Source organism: Nannobrachium achirus (genome assembly GCF_963921795.1).
Source record: "Nannobrachium achirus genome assembly, chromosome: 7".
Classification (NCBI taxonomy): Eukaryota; Metazoa; Chordata; class Actinopteri; order Myctophiformes; family Myctophidae; genus Nannobrachium; species Nannobrachium achirus.
In genome coordinates, this window is record NC_137816.1 from 37875072 (window position 1) to 37892709 (window position 17638).

At 41.7% G+C, this 17638-nt stretch overlaps 1 protein-coding gene across 2 annotated transcripts; it reads right to left on the reverse strand.

Annotated features, from left to right (window-relative positions):
• Nucleotides 1-585: 585 nt before the first annotated feature.
• Nucleotides 586-15968, reverse strand: bdnf (brain-derived neurotrophic factor; the record flags this gene model as incomplete). 2 transcript variants are annotated; one of them, XM_080729653.1, is made up of 2 exons in its annotated part: nucleotides 15889-15968; nucleotides 586-1419 (listed from the first exon to the last, which is right to left on the reverse strand). In XM_080729653.1, the coding sequence occupies exon 2, from the start codon at nucleotides 1396-1398 to the stop codon at nucleotides 586-588; it is 813 nt and encodes a 270-aa protein (XP_080585779.1). In that variant the 5' UTR covers nucleotides 1399-1419; nucleotides 15889-15968. The 2 variants fall into 2 exon arrangements, with proteins under 2 accessions (XP_080585779.1, XP_080585778.1); XM_080729652.1 differs by lacking the exon at nucleotides 15889-15968 and adding an exon at nucleotides 12755-12838.
• Nucleotides 15969-17638: the final 1670 nt, after the last annotated feature.

A 17638-nucleotide genomic window follows, 5' to 3' on the forward strand; every position in this document is an offset into this window, starting at 1 on the left:
CTTGTCCTCTGGTGGGGATAAAAAAATAAACAGCAAAGCTTTGACAACAGCACCTTGACATAGTATGTAATTCCAACATTACCTTGAGAAGTTTAGAACAGTAAACAGATAAATTACTTGAGAGGAAAACCGTTTTCTTTTGAGTATGTAAACGGAATGTTTTGGTCAGCTTCATATCATTTCTTTTTTTTTCCTAAGTGGAGAATTTCTCAATTCACAATTGAAGCAGCATGCAAGCTTTTGAAGATGGAACTGTCCTGTCTCCTTTCTTGCCTCTTTGTTCCTTCATTTTCAAATTCTTGGCAACGTAAACAAATCACAATGTCTTGAGGAATGTGATATAGTAATTTAAACTGGGCGCAAATGACTGATCAGATTCTTTTAATTGTTTACAAGGTCATGGATATGTTCAATAAATAGACTGTAGTATCACTTTTACTGTATAAACTTCATCTTTTTTTTACATGCAGTCCATAAAATTTTCATTTGACGGAATAATTTACCCTGTTATGTATATATACAAATAGATATTTTCTCTTTATTCTCTTTTTTAAACTCTTCAATAAAATCTATACATTTTATACACTATCTCCCTCTTTTAATGGTCAATGTGCATACACATGAAGTGTCTATCCTTATGAAGCGCCAGCCAATCTTCTTTTTGCTATCCATGGTAAGCGCTCGCACATAGGACTGGGTTGTCCTGCATTGGGAATTATAATGCCGCTTGTCTATTCCTCGGCAGCCGTCCTTCGTGTACCCCATGGGGTTGCATTTGGTCTCATAAAAGTATTGCTTGAGTTGGCCATTGGGGACAGGGACCTTTTCCATGACGGTAACTGTCTGCCCAGACATGTCTATGGCCGTCTTTTTATCCACAGCGGTCACCCACTGGCTAATACTGTCACACACGCTGAGCTCTCCACGCCGCGAGGGGTCGGAGTGTCGCCGCACCCTCATGGACATGTTAGCGGCATCCAGATAGTTTTTGTATTCCTCCAGAAGAAAGAGCAACGGCGGCTCCAAAGGCACTTGGTTGCTGATCATCACCCGCGAATCGTACAGCTCGTCATCCTTTGTCTCTGCGCCGACCACAGAGGACGGACCTCCGCCACCCTGGCCTTTATCAGCCCCCGGTCCCAACTGGGCCTGCGCCTCTCCCTCCACCTCCAGCAGCTCTTCGATCACCTGCTCGAATGTGTCTGTGAGTGAAGGCAACACCCCCCGTTGGCCTGGCCCACCCCCACTCTGCGGAGTCCCATGGGCTCGGGCAGCCGTCGCGGCGGCGCCCAAGTAGCCTTCCGTCCGGTGGCCCCGCATGCCCAGGGCATCTCTCAGGGGCGCAGCTCTCATGCAACTGAAGTATGAAATAACCATAGTAAGGAACAGGATGGTCATCACTCTTCTAACCTGGTGGAACTGGACAGAAAAGAGAGATAAAAGACAGACAGAAAAAGACAGGACAGGGAGAGAGGAAGAGAACATTAGTCACAGAGTCTGAAGTCTGAAGTTTCTTAAATAAATTGGCTTTGATTCGTAATGCACACTGTAAGCATCTCCTGTTGTTTACATTCTCCTGTCTTTACCTTCAAGTCAACAAAAGAGCCAGTAGCAACACTCAATTCAATCCCCTTACAAGCTTTGGAAAATATCACGCAAATTTCTTGCTGGATGAAATCGTTTGTTCAAGGTAAACATTGGAGGCTATCATCATTCTAAAGCAATGCTATACAAGTTTTCAAGTTGGCCGCGAGCAGTACTTCCTCTGTGCTTTCATTCCACTTCCATTTAGTTAATCTCCCTCCACGGTCGTAACCAAAATCAACTCCATACCAAAGATTGTGAGAAGACTGCAAGACTTGAAGCAATACTATACGCTGCCATTGAACTGTTTAGAAGACTGTGAGAAGGCTGCAGAGGAGGGAATGTTATTGCCCTGACACAATTCAGGCAGTACTTCCTCTCAAGCTTGTACAAAGCCTGATTACTTCAGCGGGATCATATCCCCAACCATGGCCCTAACCAGAACCACCTCTAACCTAAACATTTGAATGGTGGGGGTGGTACACAGCTTGACAGTAAAGTGCTGCCTGAGAAAAATGCAGGGCAAGAATGTCTCGTAAACAAGATACTGTAGGACCTAGTGTAGGTGGTCGCACCAAACCACTTTGAGGTCTAGCAGCAAAACTACTTGGTGTATTAAATTCCAGTAGGCCTACACACACACACACACACACACACACACACACACACACACACACACACACACACACACACACACACACACACACACACACACACACACACACACAGGGTGGCAGTTGCTCAGGGGTAGAGTGGCTCATTAGAACACAAAGGGTTCCCGAAAGGTTTCCAGTTCGATCCCGGGCTCTGCCAGAGGACTCTGAACCACTAGTTGCTCCCGATGAGCAGGTTGGTGCCTTGCATGGTTTCCTCTGGTGTATGAATGTGTGTGTGAATGGGTGAATGTAATGCACAATCTCTGTAAAGCGCCTTGGATAAAGACGCTATATACTGTAAATGCACCATTTACCATTTACACAAACAATGTGTTTACTATCACCTTACTAATAATGAAGTAAAACTAATTGAGATTGTGTTCTAGTAAACATTTATATTACATGCTCTAAACCAAAAAGATCACATATCTGACTGACTTATTAAGTTACTTATTTCTGACATGGTGAATGTTATTACAGTGTTATGAGTGTGGCCTGTGTTGTGCGAAAACTACAATCCTAAATCATGGGAAACCAGGCTTATTGAGGGACAGCTGTTTTGGCAGATGAATGGAGAGCATGACAGAAGCAAACAGGGTGTCAGGATTGATGGCAGTCTGAAGAATCTGGCATCCTTCTCCCACTCTAAAGAGCACAGTTTTACACACTAAAATCCTCAGTGTTAATACAACTCTATAGAGAGTGTACAAATGTAACCAAGTCCATCTGGTTACATTTGTACACTCTGAGCAGCAAATGGAACACTGAGGCTATTACTGCAAGCTTTGAAGAGCAACTCACACGATAAGATGTTGTATTGGGCGAAGAGTTTCAAAGTTTGCACAAAATATTACACATCCTTAATCAGGTTATGTCCTATGCATTCAGTAGATCAGGGGTTCTCAAACCTTTTTAGGCTGTGACCCCCAAAATAAACATATTTGAACTGGGGACCCCCACCCTGACAAGCACTTTTAGGTATTACATTTAATGTGACTCGGTTCCACAGATAAATATTGTGAAAATAGCAGATCTACATGCTCACAACGCCTCATCAGTTTGGTATTATAACAGTCTTGAAAGTCCTTAAATTGTCACTTAAGAAATGTGCAGATACCCTGTATACACTTATACTGTGTGTTGGTTTGTTTACCATTGAGTGAGAAAAGAAATTACGTTAAGCTAATCATCTGGGGAACCCACAAAATAATTTGAGAACCACTGCAGTAATGCATCCCTTACCTTTAAGTAGGTTTAAGAGCCAGCAACAGCAAATGAATGAATTGGTAGACATCCCACAGCCACAGATATTGAAAGCAACCATAATGAGTAGAAAGACGGAAAAAAATCTAGATCTAGAGCCTTCCGGGTGGGGGGGGGGGGGGGGACTTAAAAATAGCCCAGGCAAGGCTTTGACTGCACTTTGAATGCCATCCTTTTCTATGCCCTGGAATATGCACCGAGCATATCTTTACTACTAGTCGGGATGGACAGGAGGATCATAGTGGAACACAGGAGCAAGCCCCACCTAAAACGCATTTGTTTCATTCTTAATTGGTGTCTTGGGCAATTAACCAACGCCACGGTGACTGCCATAGAGATATCTTGTCTATAAATAGGCGTGCTGGGAGTCTCACAGTCTCTATTCAGAATATCACATCCTTCTTCTTAATGAGCCACTCAGTCCCAGAGCTCTGTGACGCACTCCTCCAGTGTGAGAGAGTGGGGGGGGGGGGCTGACTTGTATGTGTTTGCAGGGGGATGGGGGATCTTTCATCTCACTGACAAAAACAATATTAGAGACAAAATAGAGCCAAGAATAAGGAGGCACTCATCCACTCGTTCTCTATGTGTTGCCAATTCAAACCCAGTTTTAGAACATGTAGCCGAAACAAAGACAATTATCCAACACAGTATTATGACTTTTGATTTTATAAAATGCCACGCTCTTTATGTTATAAACTACACCTTCCCAGCTGAGTTCAACAAACTTAAAGACAACAGTGTAGACAAACTCGAAGCCGGTCACTACCTTTAGACATTTGATCTGTTATTATTAACATCACACACAATAGATGTTCTGTTCCGAGGTTAAATCAATCAATGGGGAAGCATATACTTCATTCTATGATGTTGTTTTGAGAGAAAGATGCGACGCCTTTGTACGACTAGGCGTACAAAGTATAAGTACAAGTATAAATAAGGCTTGAGGGTGATGATTATTAGCCGTCAGACTTCATGTTGGAGATGCTGCAGATGAAGTGCTGTATCTTCCCTGACAGACCACAGGGGTAATATTGCAGTAGCAGGGGGCGGAGAGTGTGCCAGCGTCATTTCGCAGCATAACAACCGCGAATGACGTCTCTCCCAGGTATCCATTGGGGAGAGAATAGAAGGGGAGGAGGCTGTTGGGGGTATAATGCCTAATTTATGCTGTCATAAGACGGTGTCGCACAAATGAAAATAGCGGATCTACATGCTCACAGTGCGTTGCAGCCTCGACGCGTTGTGAGCTTGTAGATCAGCTATTTTTGGTGTGTGACACCACACCACGACTAAATATAAATCAGGCTTAATGCCACTCATCAGTGTGCAATTGCTAGCCAGTCCTCTGGGTATCCCCACACCGGGAACAACAAACCGTTTCATTTCTGTGATTTCCTGTTTCCATCAGGAGAATCAATATGACTTATGCTCTCAATCAACATCCTGTTAAAATGCAATATAACCAATGAATCATTTAATTGCTGCGGGACAGGCTCAGAATATCTATGCTCCATGTACCAGAAACCAAATGTGATGATGACTGCTTTGCTCTCTGTGTTTCCAGTTACATTTCCTGGTTAACCGTCAAGCTTGTGTAACTTATCACTAATAATAAGATGTGTCGGGAATCGAGGAAGATCTAGCTGCTATGCACTAATGTAGTCAAGAAGATACAGTGCAACCACACAATTGTGTGGGTTGCAGAACATGTCTGAAAATACACACTTAAATGTGAGTAGCACACAGCAAAATGCAGAGTGTTCATTTACTGTAAGTAACTAAAAACCCATACTGTACACACCTCACGTTGCGAGGCGTTGTGAGCATGTAGATCGGCTGTTTTCACAATTTCTGCCTCTAATATTTGACAATTTGGCCAATGTTTAATTTGTCATTTTAGAAGTATTAAAATGTCCTTAGATTGTCACTTTAGAGATGTGCAGATACCCTCTATACCAGGGGTGGGCAACTTTGATGATAGAGAGGGCCACTATATTTTAACTTCACTCCAGAGGGCCACATTGCATATTGCCATGTCCTACTTTGTCATTCCAGTATGTCATACAAAAGAAGAAGAAATAGCCGATCTACAAGCTCGAAACGAGTCGCACTGGTTTTGAGTTTGTAGATCGGCTGTTTTTGCTTCTTTTGAATTGGAATCCTCAATTATTTTTTGTTATTTTTTAATTGGAATCCTGAAATGTAACATTATTTCAAATGCATTATGAAAAAAATACAAATACGTTGGACATAAAAAAGACTAACATTTTAATACTACTATACTAGTCATCAAGCTATAGACTTAAGTACATTCAATTCATGTTTGGAATTGTAACAGCTGAAATCAATAATATATGATGGTTTTGATATTAACCTGCTGAGGGCCGCATTAAGTGAAGATGGGGGCCGCATGTGGCCCCCGGGCCGCCAGTTGCCCATGTATGCTCTATACACTTAAACTTTATGTTGGTTTGTTCACTGTTGAGTGAGAAAACAATGTTTCACATTAAGTTGATCATCTGGGGACCCCCCAAAATAATTTGGGGACCCCTCTGGGGGTCCCGACCCACAGGTTGAGAACCACTGACATAGATGAACACTATGTTACTGTGCAGGCTAAAAAAAAGTGCACAGGATGGAAGTAGAGCTCTGCATACCAATGATCAAACATACTTGTATTTGTAAAAAGGAGCATGTGTGAAGCATATAAAGATAAAGGTCAGTGAGTGGACTCTACACAGTACAATCCTCAGTGTTATATGAACTCTGAGAACGTACACCAAATTGAGCGGTTGTCTTTACGCCTCCACACAAGCACCTGTTGGGCTATGCAACTTACCCTTGCATTTATTCTTTATATGCCAGGTGGGGATTATCCCTTCTTTGGCAGAAATCCTTCCTTTGACAGATGTCGAAATGTCTCTCTAAACATCAAAGTACTAGCTCTCCAAGTGTTGTTACACACCCGGCTATAATGGATTGTACATGTGTGCAAATGTCAGCACATTGCTGTACACATCGTCTTTACTATAGTTTACACTGCTGTTTAGAAATCTTTTGATGAACATCATTCAAGAACGATGTATTACATATATTATCAGGTGAAAGTGAAAAATGATGTCCGAACTCTGAAGACAACAATACATTTTAATAGAACGCTATGGCCTACTTACACATTTTATTTTCTATTTCTGTCACAACTCCCTTGGGGGCACCTCTTTTCGTTCAAATCTTGAGGAAAAGGGTTAGCTTCACAAAACATGTATTGTCATGTCAGATCTGTAGCACCCAACCGATTGCATGCCAAATGATCATCTTTGAAGAGAGCTGTAGCGAAAACCTATGTTCACAACAACCATACTTCTTGCAAGAAATATGCAATATTTGACATTTGTGGAAGCTTTCTTTGAGAGACCTGCTTCCAATCTGACAAACACTGACATAGCTAATAAAGAAATGAGAATTGAGATGAGAATTACCAGAGCATTAGCCTACCAGAGAACTCCAGGCAAACTATGTCTGACTACTATAAAAAAAACAAGGCAACAAAATAGTTGCTGGGTGATCTAGGTTACCTAAATAAGCTCTGGCTTCCCTCCTGCAGTGCCATAGTAAATTAATAAGTGAATAGGACAGAAATATGTAATCAAAAATACATTGTCATTAATTTGGGGTCCACAGCACTAATACTATCAACATGAATTCATGGCCAATGTTCCTCAACACCACAAGATCCAGCTGAACAATAATGCAAACAATACTCTCAAACAGTAGCCACTGCCTCCGGTAATGTTATGCAACGATGTGACAAATTAATCGCTAAATAATACAAGTCACATAGCCTACTGACTCAGTCTGACACAAGTAATTGACATGCGATTATTCCCAGACCAATTTTCAAATCAACGTTATTAGGCAGTTCCCAAACATGTACGCTAGATGGCAGTTGAGACCATGACATTTTTGAGAAGCCTCTCTCTTCACCCTCCCTCTGTTTATGTGCCTAACACGACAGACAGACACACAGACACACGCACAGACAGACAGACAGACAGACAGACAGACAGACAGACAGACAGACAGACAAAAGCATGCAAACAAATATAGCCTTCATACATGTAGGCTATTGTGGATATAATGAATTCAAACATAGCACACTATGATCATATTTTTGTAACTGTTTTGCATTATTAGTTATTAAGGTAAAGTCATTCACACTCACATAACTTGAAGTTGAGCTACCTACGTTAATTTAGCCAGTGAAAAAAGGACGGGACAACGATGAGGTGTTATTTGGAATGTGCAGCAGGCAGTCATATAGCCTAATTGAGAGTTTTCCTGTCCCCTGACAGCGGGAAAACTCCAAGCGTTTCGGTGTTAATTCATGTTCATTCTCGCCTTTTGAGGTCACCCAGTAGCGACTAGACCATGAAGTAGCCTAGACCAACGCTGTAGGTCTCAAATATCTTATAAAGTCTTAATGAGCACACGAAACTTTTTTTTTTATCTGCCAAAAAAAAGGCTGTATTATCTTTGAGGTAGAAGGGACGAGCTTAAGTGTTCTTACTTTTCTATTTTAGAATATGTAACCTTATGCGCTAAAAGTTATAGGTCTACTACTTTTAGAATAGATTGTGTGGGGGCTTTAGAGGTGAATTATGTTTCTATTGTTTCTTGACAAATAAACCACAAACATTGCTTAACATCATCACAATAATAATAATAATGACGCAAAACTGTTTGCAAAACTACACTGAAGCCTTTCTGGGTCTCTCTTAGAAACCCAATCAACATAATAACTCCGTTTTTTATTAATGAACGAGAGGATAAGATTACATATCCCCTCTCTCGTGCTGCAGCACAGTCTGTGCGTTTGTAGGATAACCCAACTTGATCGGGCTACTTTTAGATCTCCCCCACTCTGAAACGCAGGCATCGAACACAAGCGAAAGTGATCAAACAAAGTCTAACAAAAAAAAAACATACCTTTACTGCCCAGTCGTAAAAGAGACCATTCAACAGGACAGTGTCATCTGTGGTGTTTTGGACAACTCCCTGAGTAATTACTTTAAGCGTTATTTTCCTCTGTAGGTTAGACTCTCCCGACAGCTTCAGGATATCTCTTCAGCTTTGGAGCAAATAGATTAAATTATTGATGGTGGAAATTGCATGTATGAGGTAATGGACTCCCATGGCTGCGCGGCTCCTTTGCAGATCGCTTGAAACAGAAGTTGTTCCCTGCCTGCCATACGTTGCGTCGCAGCAGCACCAACGGGATGCGAGACCTCTTGAGCTTGAAATGACGATCCTTTGCAACTACAGTAACTTACTACACACATTCACAATGACGTTGCAACATGTGACCCGCCGCTTGGGCTGACTGGTCGGCCACCAAACTCAGTTAAAGAGCCATGGGGTGGAACTATTGGTTGTTCAATATGCATCCATAGGGCTGCCTATAGATATTAGTAGTGGCCTGCCTACACATGGTTGTAGCCGCCTACTACACAGACCATTATTTGTGCCTAGTAGCTGGAATTATAGCTACTTTAACGCAGGCTAGTAGAAGCCAACTGTAGCATATTCCCTACCATTTTCACAAATAAGCCACTGTAGGCTACAGATGTTAATTATGGAATTTAAAATACTACAGTGTATATATACATTATATACACACACGCACACACGCACACACACACACACACACACACACACACACACACACACACACACACACACACACACACACACACACACACACACACACACACACACACACACACACAGGTATATTCTAATGGGAATTGTACAGCATATGCATGGTGCCAAAAGCTACATTACTACTTTTAGTGTGCAAGTGTGAGTTGTTACCTGTCATCCATCCATCCATCCATCCATCCACCTATCCACCTATCCACCTGTGCGCACCCACCCATCCACCCATCCATCCACCCGTGACCCATCCATCCAGATCCATCCATCCATCCATCCATCCACATAGCCTACACTTGCTATGGTCTTCACCTTGATCACCTTGAGCACAATTAAGACATTTGTTTTCAACTTCACTTTGATATGTTCATAATTAGAGTTCAGATAAAGACGTTGTTATGAGGGTGTTCTTTCAGTGGGTGGTGATGTAAGTTTGTTTTCTTGTCTTTTTTCTTTTTCTGTACTTCCCTCACTCCCTCCCTCAAAGGGATGCAAGTAATAAAGAAAAAATAAGCTCATTATCCTTGGGGCTTGGACAACCTCCAATGCAAAGATTTATTGTGATGCGTTTGCGATATTGCAAATGATGATTCTTCTCTGCACGAGCTAATGAGTTGGAGGGCTCGTGTTTGGCGTACAGCAGTATGGGAGTGGATGCTCGCACCTGCTCAATGAGTCACTCCCACCTCCAACACACCCGGGGACATGCCAAGATGAATATAGCCCTCCCCGAAGGCTCACAGGAGGCGAGGGCAAACTCTGGATGACAAAGAGTTGCATCAGCAATCGCTGAGCGACATGACTCAAAAAAAAAAAAAAAAAAAAAAAACTTGCGCACTGCACATAAGGGGGCTGTTCCAACCAAGTAATTCATAAATAAATCACTTGGCATCTCATTAGAAGAGCAAAAACAACAACAACATGGTCTCTCATTTCTGCAAAGGCAGCACAATAGAGAAGGTAACATGGGCTATCAAGATGAGCTAGATTTGTCTCTCGTGCACCAGGGATTTGTGTAAGAAGTTTAATATAGGGTACTAGCCTATATAAAATGTGTTATACACAGTATTTAGAATGTAAATTGCCCCACGGGGGGTTAAACTAACTAACTTTTATAGGACTAGGGTCTTAAATAAGTATAAGTGCACAAGTTAGTCATTGAGCAGTCTTTTTGACTAAAAGTATAACCAAACATTATAGAGAGGTGTCTGAGAGCCCACGTTAAAGAAAACCTCCAGGCTAGGGCACAGCAATCTACAAATGTCTAAAGGCCCTATGTAAATCATATTATAGGCTATTTAACTGCTGTTGGAATTAATGTCCAGCTCTCCAAAGCTGCAATAAATGTCTGTTGTCTGACGTAGGCTAAGCATCGAGCAGACAGTCAACAAGCCAGAGTTCTTTCTCACAGCATATGCCTTATTATCAGGTCTTAATACAAGGGTTATCTCTAGTGGCATAAGCTACAAATCACTCCAAATGAACCCCCCCCCCCCATTCTCTCTAGTTTCCTCGTCGCACGCACGCACGCACACACACACACACACACACACACGCATGCACGTCACACAATCAACAACATATTACGGTTGAATAAACACTGAATGCAGAAATTGCAGGTCAGACGTCACCCCCCCCCCCCACACACACACACACACACACACCACACACACACACACACACACACACACACACACACACACACACACACACACACACACACACACACACACACACACACACACACACAAAACCCTCAACTATTTCCCTGAAGTAGTCAAGAATAGGTCTATATCCTATAAAATATAATAAGATAATGATATTCAAGTGGGCTGAAAAGCAAAATCATTAAATGGACTAGCCTATATTTCTACACCATTAACTTGTCAAAAACGTTCTATGTCGAACAAACAATGTCAGCTATTTTGTGACAGATTTATAGTCAAAGCCTATGTAAATAAAAAGAAAGAAAGGGAAAAAAATAGCACGAACGATTACAAAAAAAGAAAAAGAATGTGCACAGCACAGACGTATCAGTTCTATTTTCCCTCCCTCTCTGACTCACCATGTTCTAAACCTTCATTCATAGGCTCAGCATCACAGTGATTTGGGGGAAGTGGACATCATTTAGCGAAGTAGGCTACAGCAGCGCTTTTCAACCAGTGGTCCGGGGACCACCAGTGGTCCCTGCAGGGGTTCCAGACGGTACCCAGCTAAATGATGGAGATTTCTAACCAAATGGACCCTTATAGATCTTTAACTCTTGTGAGACCAAAATGATGTTTTATTTTATGCTCTTAAGAGTTAAACTATTGTTAAATAGCATAGGACATACCGCATTGCTTAATTTACAAGTCTACACAATTATAGAGAATGTAGAAGAATTATTATTTTGATCAACGTTTTGCCTAAATCTCATCAAACGGTGGTCAGCGGCTCAAATGCCGAACAAATATTGGACCTTTACATGAAAAGGGTTGAGAACCATGCAGTGATATAGAACCCCCAAAAATGTCCAAACGCGACATTGTGCATCATCCTCGCCCCGCAGTGGCTGTACCTGCTCTGACACGCACGCCTTTACAAGCTGGACAGCAGCATCCGTAGACAACATGTCATGATGGGATTGAATGAACGTTTACATTTATAACGTTTTTTGTTTTGTTTTTGCGATAACGTTATCGCAAAACCTAAAATCGCAATAAAGAAATAAAAGTAGCCTAAATAATTAAATGAAATAAACATAGGCTAATAGAATATTTGTAAAATGTATCGCTTCGTAACAACATTGTAATGCTTCACTGCATGCGCGTCCGAACTTGTTTGAACGGGACTGTTAATTGGTTGATGGTGCTGATGATGGTGGTGGAGAGGTGACGATGATAGCAATGATGACGGCGATCTAGACTACATTTACATTTTCATTATAGGGGCTTCTCGAGAAATTATACTCGTGCGGCTATAGGTCTGATTGGTAACATATCTATAGCTGTGCCCTGTATACATTCATGCGAGATTTCATCTTTATAGCCTGCCTATACAATTAGACAGGCATACCCAGAATAAATGAATAAGTAGGCTATAATAATGCTTATTATTCTATTTAGTAATCACAAAAAGAATGGTGAATGAAACGCAGTGAACTTGACACCCTCGAATCCCAATTGAGCAGTTTTATATCTTTTATTGGGGAAAAAAGCTAAGCCTACATGAAATAACAAACAAAAACAACAACAACAACAAAATGTTTCGAATAATTCTTAATCCAAAGTCCATGAATTGGTCGAAACCGAAAACAAGACATAAACCCAATATATATGTATATATATATGTGTGTATAGTCTATATATATATAGGCTATATATAGTCTATATCCTAAAGATGTTTTTGTTGTTCCGAATAACATAGGCCTATATCCTATACAACGAATATAACAACCATATGTGACTCATCTTTTGAAGAATGCGGTATACGCATATTTTCGTCAAGAAGTGCAGGTGCCAAAAGCATTTAATCTTATTTGGAATGAAACCTACCATCAGATTTGTTATTGCCGCCCACCCCAACTCTGCAGCGCTAAGAGTGCTGAGAGAGAGAGAGAGAGGGAGGGAGGGAGGGAGGGAGGGAGAGAGACTATGGAGAGAGAGAGGGGGCCGGGCAGCCAGGGCAGGCAGGGAGATTCTCAGTAAGATAACACAGCCCCATTTATGGACTGATCCGATGACGTACATTGCAGAAAGTTCTATAAAAAAACCCTCATACATACAAAGTGTGTCGTGCCACCCCACAGACCCCTCCTAACCCGCCTCCCCCGCCTTCCCTCCCCTCCCCCCGCCACGTTCCACGCCCACGCCATGCACAGTCCCACGTCTCAGGACGAGTTTCCAGCAGAAAAAGAAAGAAATAGAAATAAGAAAAAAACTATATATATATAGATATAGATATCAAAAAAATATATGTAGAGAGAGAGAGAGAATATGGGCCCGTGCAGAAGAAAACACCACAACTGTCCTATTCAGCCTCATTTATCAAGGCCAATACATCCTTATTCTCTATAGTGATTAATTTCATTCATCTTAAAATATCTGTCCATGCAATTCGAGTTCCCCGACCCTTAAATAGCCAGCCTATATATTTTACTTTAATTAGTTAAAATCCATTATACGCCTATAGTGCTTAATGCATATTTATTCTAGTTTACATATGTGCACATATAAAATAACCACTATCGTCACGGTTAAAAATGTAATTGAATTGTGCCTATTATTATTACAGGTGTTACGATGCAGCCTCATTCATCAGCTGATGATAAGAGCTTACGAATGTCACTTATAGCCTACACGTCATATAACCTATTTTGAATAAACCATCAGATAGGCTACAGTTATTAATAACATGCAGGGAATCGCTCGGTGTCGCTTTTTGTTTGTACATAAAAATGGTTAAGTTGGAGAAGGAAAGCAAATGTTGAAAGACGACGATGCTGCACGTGAAGAAGTCATAATTTAAGTGCAAAAAAGAAATAGTTGGATGTAGGTTGAATAATTCTTTGAAATGCACTTCTCAGGAAGCGTGCTGATTTAAAGGGCTGCCAGTCAGTGGGCGTTGGGGTATTCTTGCAGCTGTTTGCAATGCAATTTGCTTCGTTCTGATCCAAATGTGACAAGGGGGAAAAAAAGACCGACAAAACAGAGGCAATATCCACCGCTTCTTTCACTGCTGCGAGACGGATTTTAAAGTCCTTCAGGAAAGCGCGGGGAAAGCAACGAAAATGCCGTCTTCTATAGACCAGACACAGTTCAGTGATGATCGCTGTCTAATATGCCTGATGATTGCATGTCGGAACATTTCTATACTGTCCAAACAATTGCATATCAAGCTATCTAATCTCCCACATCTTCAGCCATAACATCTGTCAATAGAGGCACTTTGACCACGCCTATCTTTATTGTAATGTTATACAGCATAATGTCACACAATACTGTTGTTGTGGGCTCCCATATAGGGTATCCCAGCGAATTATATCCTCTATATTGGAGTTTTTTATTTTTTTCCATTTCATTTTTTGTTTGAAGTTGTGTGTGGCAGAGGGAACGTGGACTGCACAGAGAGGCGAGCGGACAAAGGGGGTCGGGTGGCAGGTGAAGCCACAGCTTGAGTGAAAGCAGCACCTTATGAATGAAACCGAGGAGCGGCCGTAGTAAAAACACAAGTGATTTGATCGCGATGACGGCGGATAAGAGTATAGGGCTATTTTTGGTCGATAAGAAATCTAGAGTGCAACAAAACAGCCTGATGTGAAGGCAAGCGTGTATGCAGACAACCTAAACTGTGAGATTTGCATACATAGATAGATAGATAGCCTAGATAGATAGATAGATAGATAGATAGATAGATTGATTTAAAGGATGTCCAGACATAGGCTATATTATCAACATCTGCATTATTATTGCACTTCGTGCGGGGTATAGGGATCACTGCAGCGCTTAAGTTCCATATTGGGAGAATGATTAGGCACAACGCAACGATTACGCAAATTGTGTTGCAGTAGCCTAGGTGTTTGCAAACTCCGAAAAGCGCTTGAAAAGCTTCGTCTAAATCCGAACGTCTCCATTTTTCGTGGTAAAAAAAACCTGATCATTCAACATGAAATTCTAATCAAATTTCAATTCAGGGTATTTTGTAGTAGGCTATACACTATCAGACGAGGGTGCACATATATATATATATATATATGTGTTTGTATGTGTGTATATAGTCTACTAAATCGAACTTAATCTTATAACCACAAGCGTAAAGACGACAAAAGCATGAGTGACATGAAAACAATGGATTGTACTCTTACCTTTATAAGGGCTGATAACCACTATGTGGTTAGATCTCCACGATCAAGACTTGCATCTCCCAAAGTTTAACACGGCAGGCTATACCGAGAATGTAGCATGAAAAGAACGCACGCCCTACAGCGGCTCTAACATTTCAACTTTCACATGCTCTAGAACTGGCGCAACAAATTTCAAAAGCACATCAGGCTCTTTTTTTGTATTGGCAAGCGCTTTTATCCCGTTTTCCGTTATAGACCACAGGACTCCCTCAGTATAGGCTTACCAAAAGTTGAAAAAAGAATCCCAGGTTTGGCAAGGGGTTGGCAAAAGAGAGAGTTGGCGTCCACTCGGTGTTTTAATCCATGCACGAGTCCGGTGCCTCTGTCCAACGTGCTGAAAGCATAACACAGCGAGGGTAACTATGGGGCAAAAAATCTATAGTTTTGTTAAGTGCCACTTGAAACTGCTTTACACTGCTGCTTCCCGAGCCTTGTCACGTGAATTTCTCCTTGCCAAGCCAGTCCTGTTAATATTTGATCACATGTTGGTCGGACATTTCCTTTAGAAAAACAGCACCTACACCAAAAGCCGGGTCACATCTGTTTAGTCGCCTCAAAATGTTTCAATTGCACCAAATTAGCCCTTACAAAACTAAGGTTGCACTATTGCCATATTGTTAATGTATAGAGTAGTGCGACAGTTACACACATGTTGCTTTTTTTTTGGTCACCACACTCCAAAACATGCATAAAAATAAAGCTCTTATTGCCGAAACACAACCGTCCAAGACACCACATCCACACATTGCGCGCAGAGACAATGCAACATTTCCCCCACAGTCTTACCTCGCTCACTGTACCGGCATATCCTGAGCTGAGAAATGCCACACAATCTTTTTTACACAAGCTTTGTCAACATCAGCCTCATCAGAAACTGGGTCTCTATACTGAGTTTCTCAAGTAGCCAATGAGTCGAACCCCTTCCAGCATTTGGGGGAGTAATAGCAAGCACGACTATTTATTGATAATCATTCCTGTATATGATGGTGTTTCCATGCTACTTACCATTTTCCCCTACGCTGTCCTGGAGATAGAAGTGTCTTAATATCCACTCACTCCAACCACTGCTGGTTGGTAATGTGTCTTGTTTGAAGTCATCATATGATAACTTCTGCTGCGCTCAGATCGCCCACCATTTCGGTGACTTGTGAATCTAATAACCCTTTGCAATATCCGCGTACTTAAACTCCCTTACACCTTGGTGGCTCTACAGTGAGGACAAACATCAACTAGCCTCGATGTTCAGAAAGCCTTGTATAGATAGATATACGCAATACCCTAGCCCGGACAACGCCATTAGGGGTCTTACGTGATTGAAATAAGCGAAGGCAGTCTGTGTTTATGGGGGCTAGTGGTTCTTGAGTCTTCACTGATCACCCACCCAATGACTTAAATCCTTTAATCTGCATATTGAGAGAGCCCTAAAACTTCTGATACATGTTTTCACGTGCGTAATTGGAGGATAACTCCCTCTTTGGCGAAAGGCCATAGGCCTATTACGCATATTACGCACAGCCCCTTGAGATTTTCCCAGCGATGTGGAACACAGTCAGGTAGGCGAAAATAAGACATTTCATTCATTGCGTTCCTTGTCTGTGAGATCAAGTTCTTGGGAAACTTGTTGCTACTTAAAATAAAGCTGCGCTTAGAGAACGAAACGGTCCCATACTTACATTGTACAATACTGTTAAGTGCTTCGTTTTCATTTATAGGTCTATAAAAGGAACAGAAAAGTTAATCCACGTCTTCGGGGCGCAACTGGCCAAAGCTTTACACTGTCAAAACACTTTGACGTTTTGAGTCGGAGATTATAGCTTTCAATCAGAAATATCCCAAGTTCAAACGCGAAATCTGTTTGCAGTGAAATTCCATCAGTTGCATAGCGAACACTGAGCATCTAATTGTTATTCAGTGACGAAGCGCTGTGCTTGCACGTGTGCCACACATGTACCGGTAAGCAACGTGAGTAATTGGTGGTATTTGCCTGTCTGTGCTGTGCCAGGAATCGAACTACCTCGGGAGACCTAAAAGAACCGCCAGTGACAGTGTAGGCAAATAAATAACTAAGAGTAGGCAGCATGGAAACCACTGGATGAGTGGTGGAGCTCGACGCATGCACACCCGCGTTCACAACAAACTATTCCGACAAATTTTTGGCAAACCGCCGGACTTGTTAGTCTAACAATGCTTTAACGCTGTGCTTCTCAAACTTTTTCATGTCAGGACCGCCAACTTGACTCTTATTAGCCCGCGGACCCCCATTTGAAAATATATGCAAGGGACCCCCATAGGAGATCGTTGCAGCTCTCTAGCAGTGATTTTGATCCCTTTTAATTGCAAGGACCCCCAGTTTGACATGCATTATTAGGCCAGGGAGTTCAGAAATTGCATTAAATGCCATTGTGGTGTCTCTGAGACCCCAATCTATATAGTAAAATCAATGTTAATTTAACTCTGAGAGTGTACAAATAGAACCAAATGGACCCTTATGGGACCCTTATGGGTCCATTTGGTAATTAACTATCATTTTGGGGAC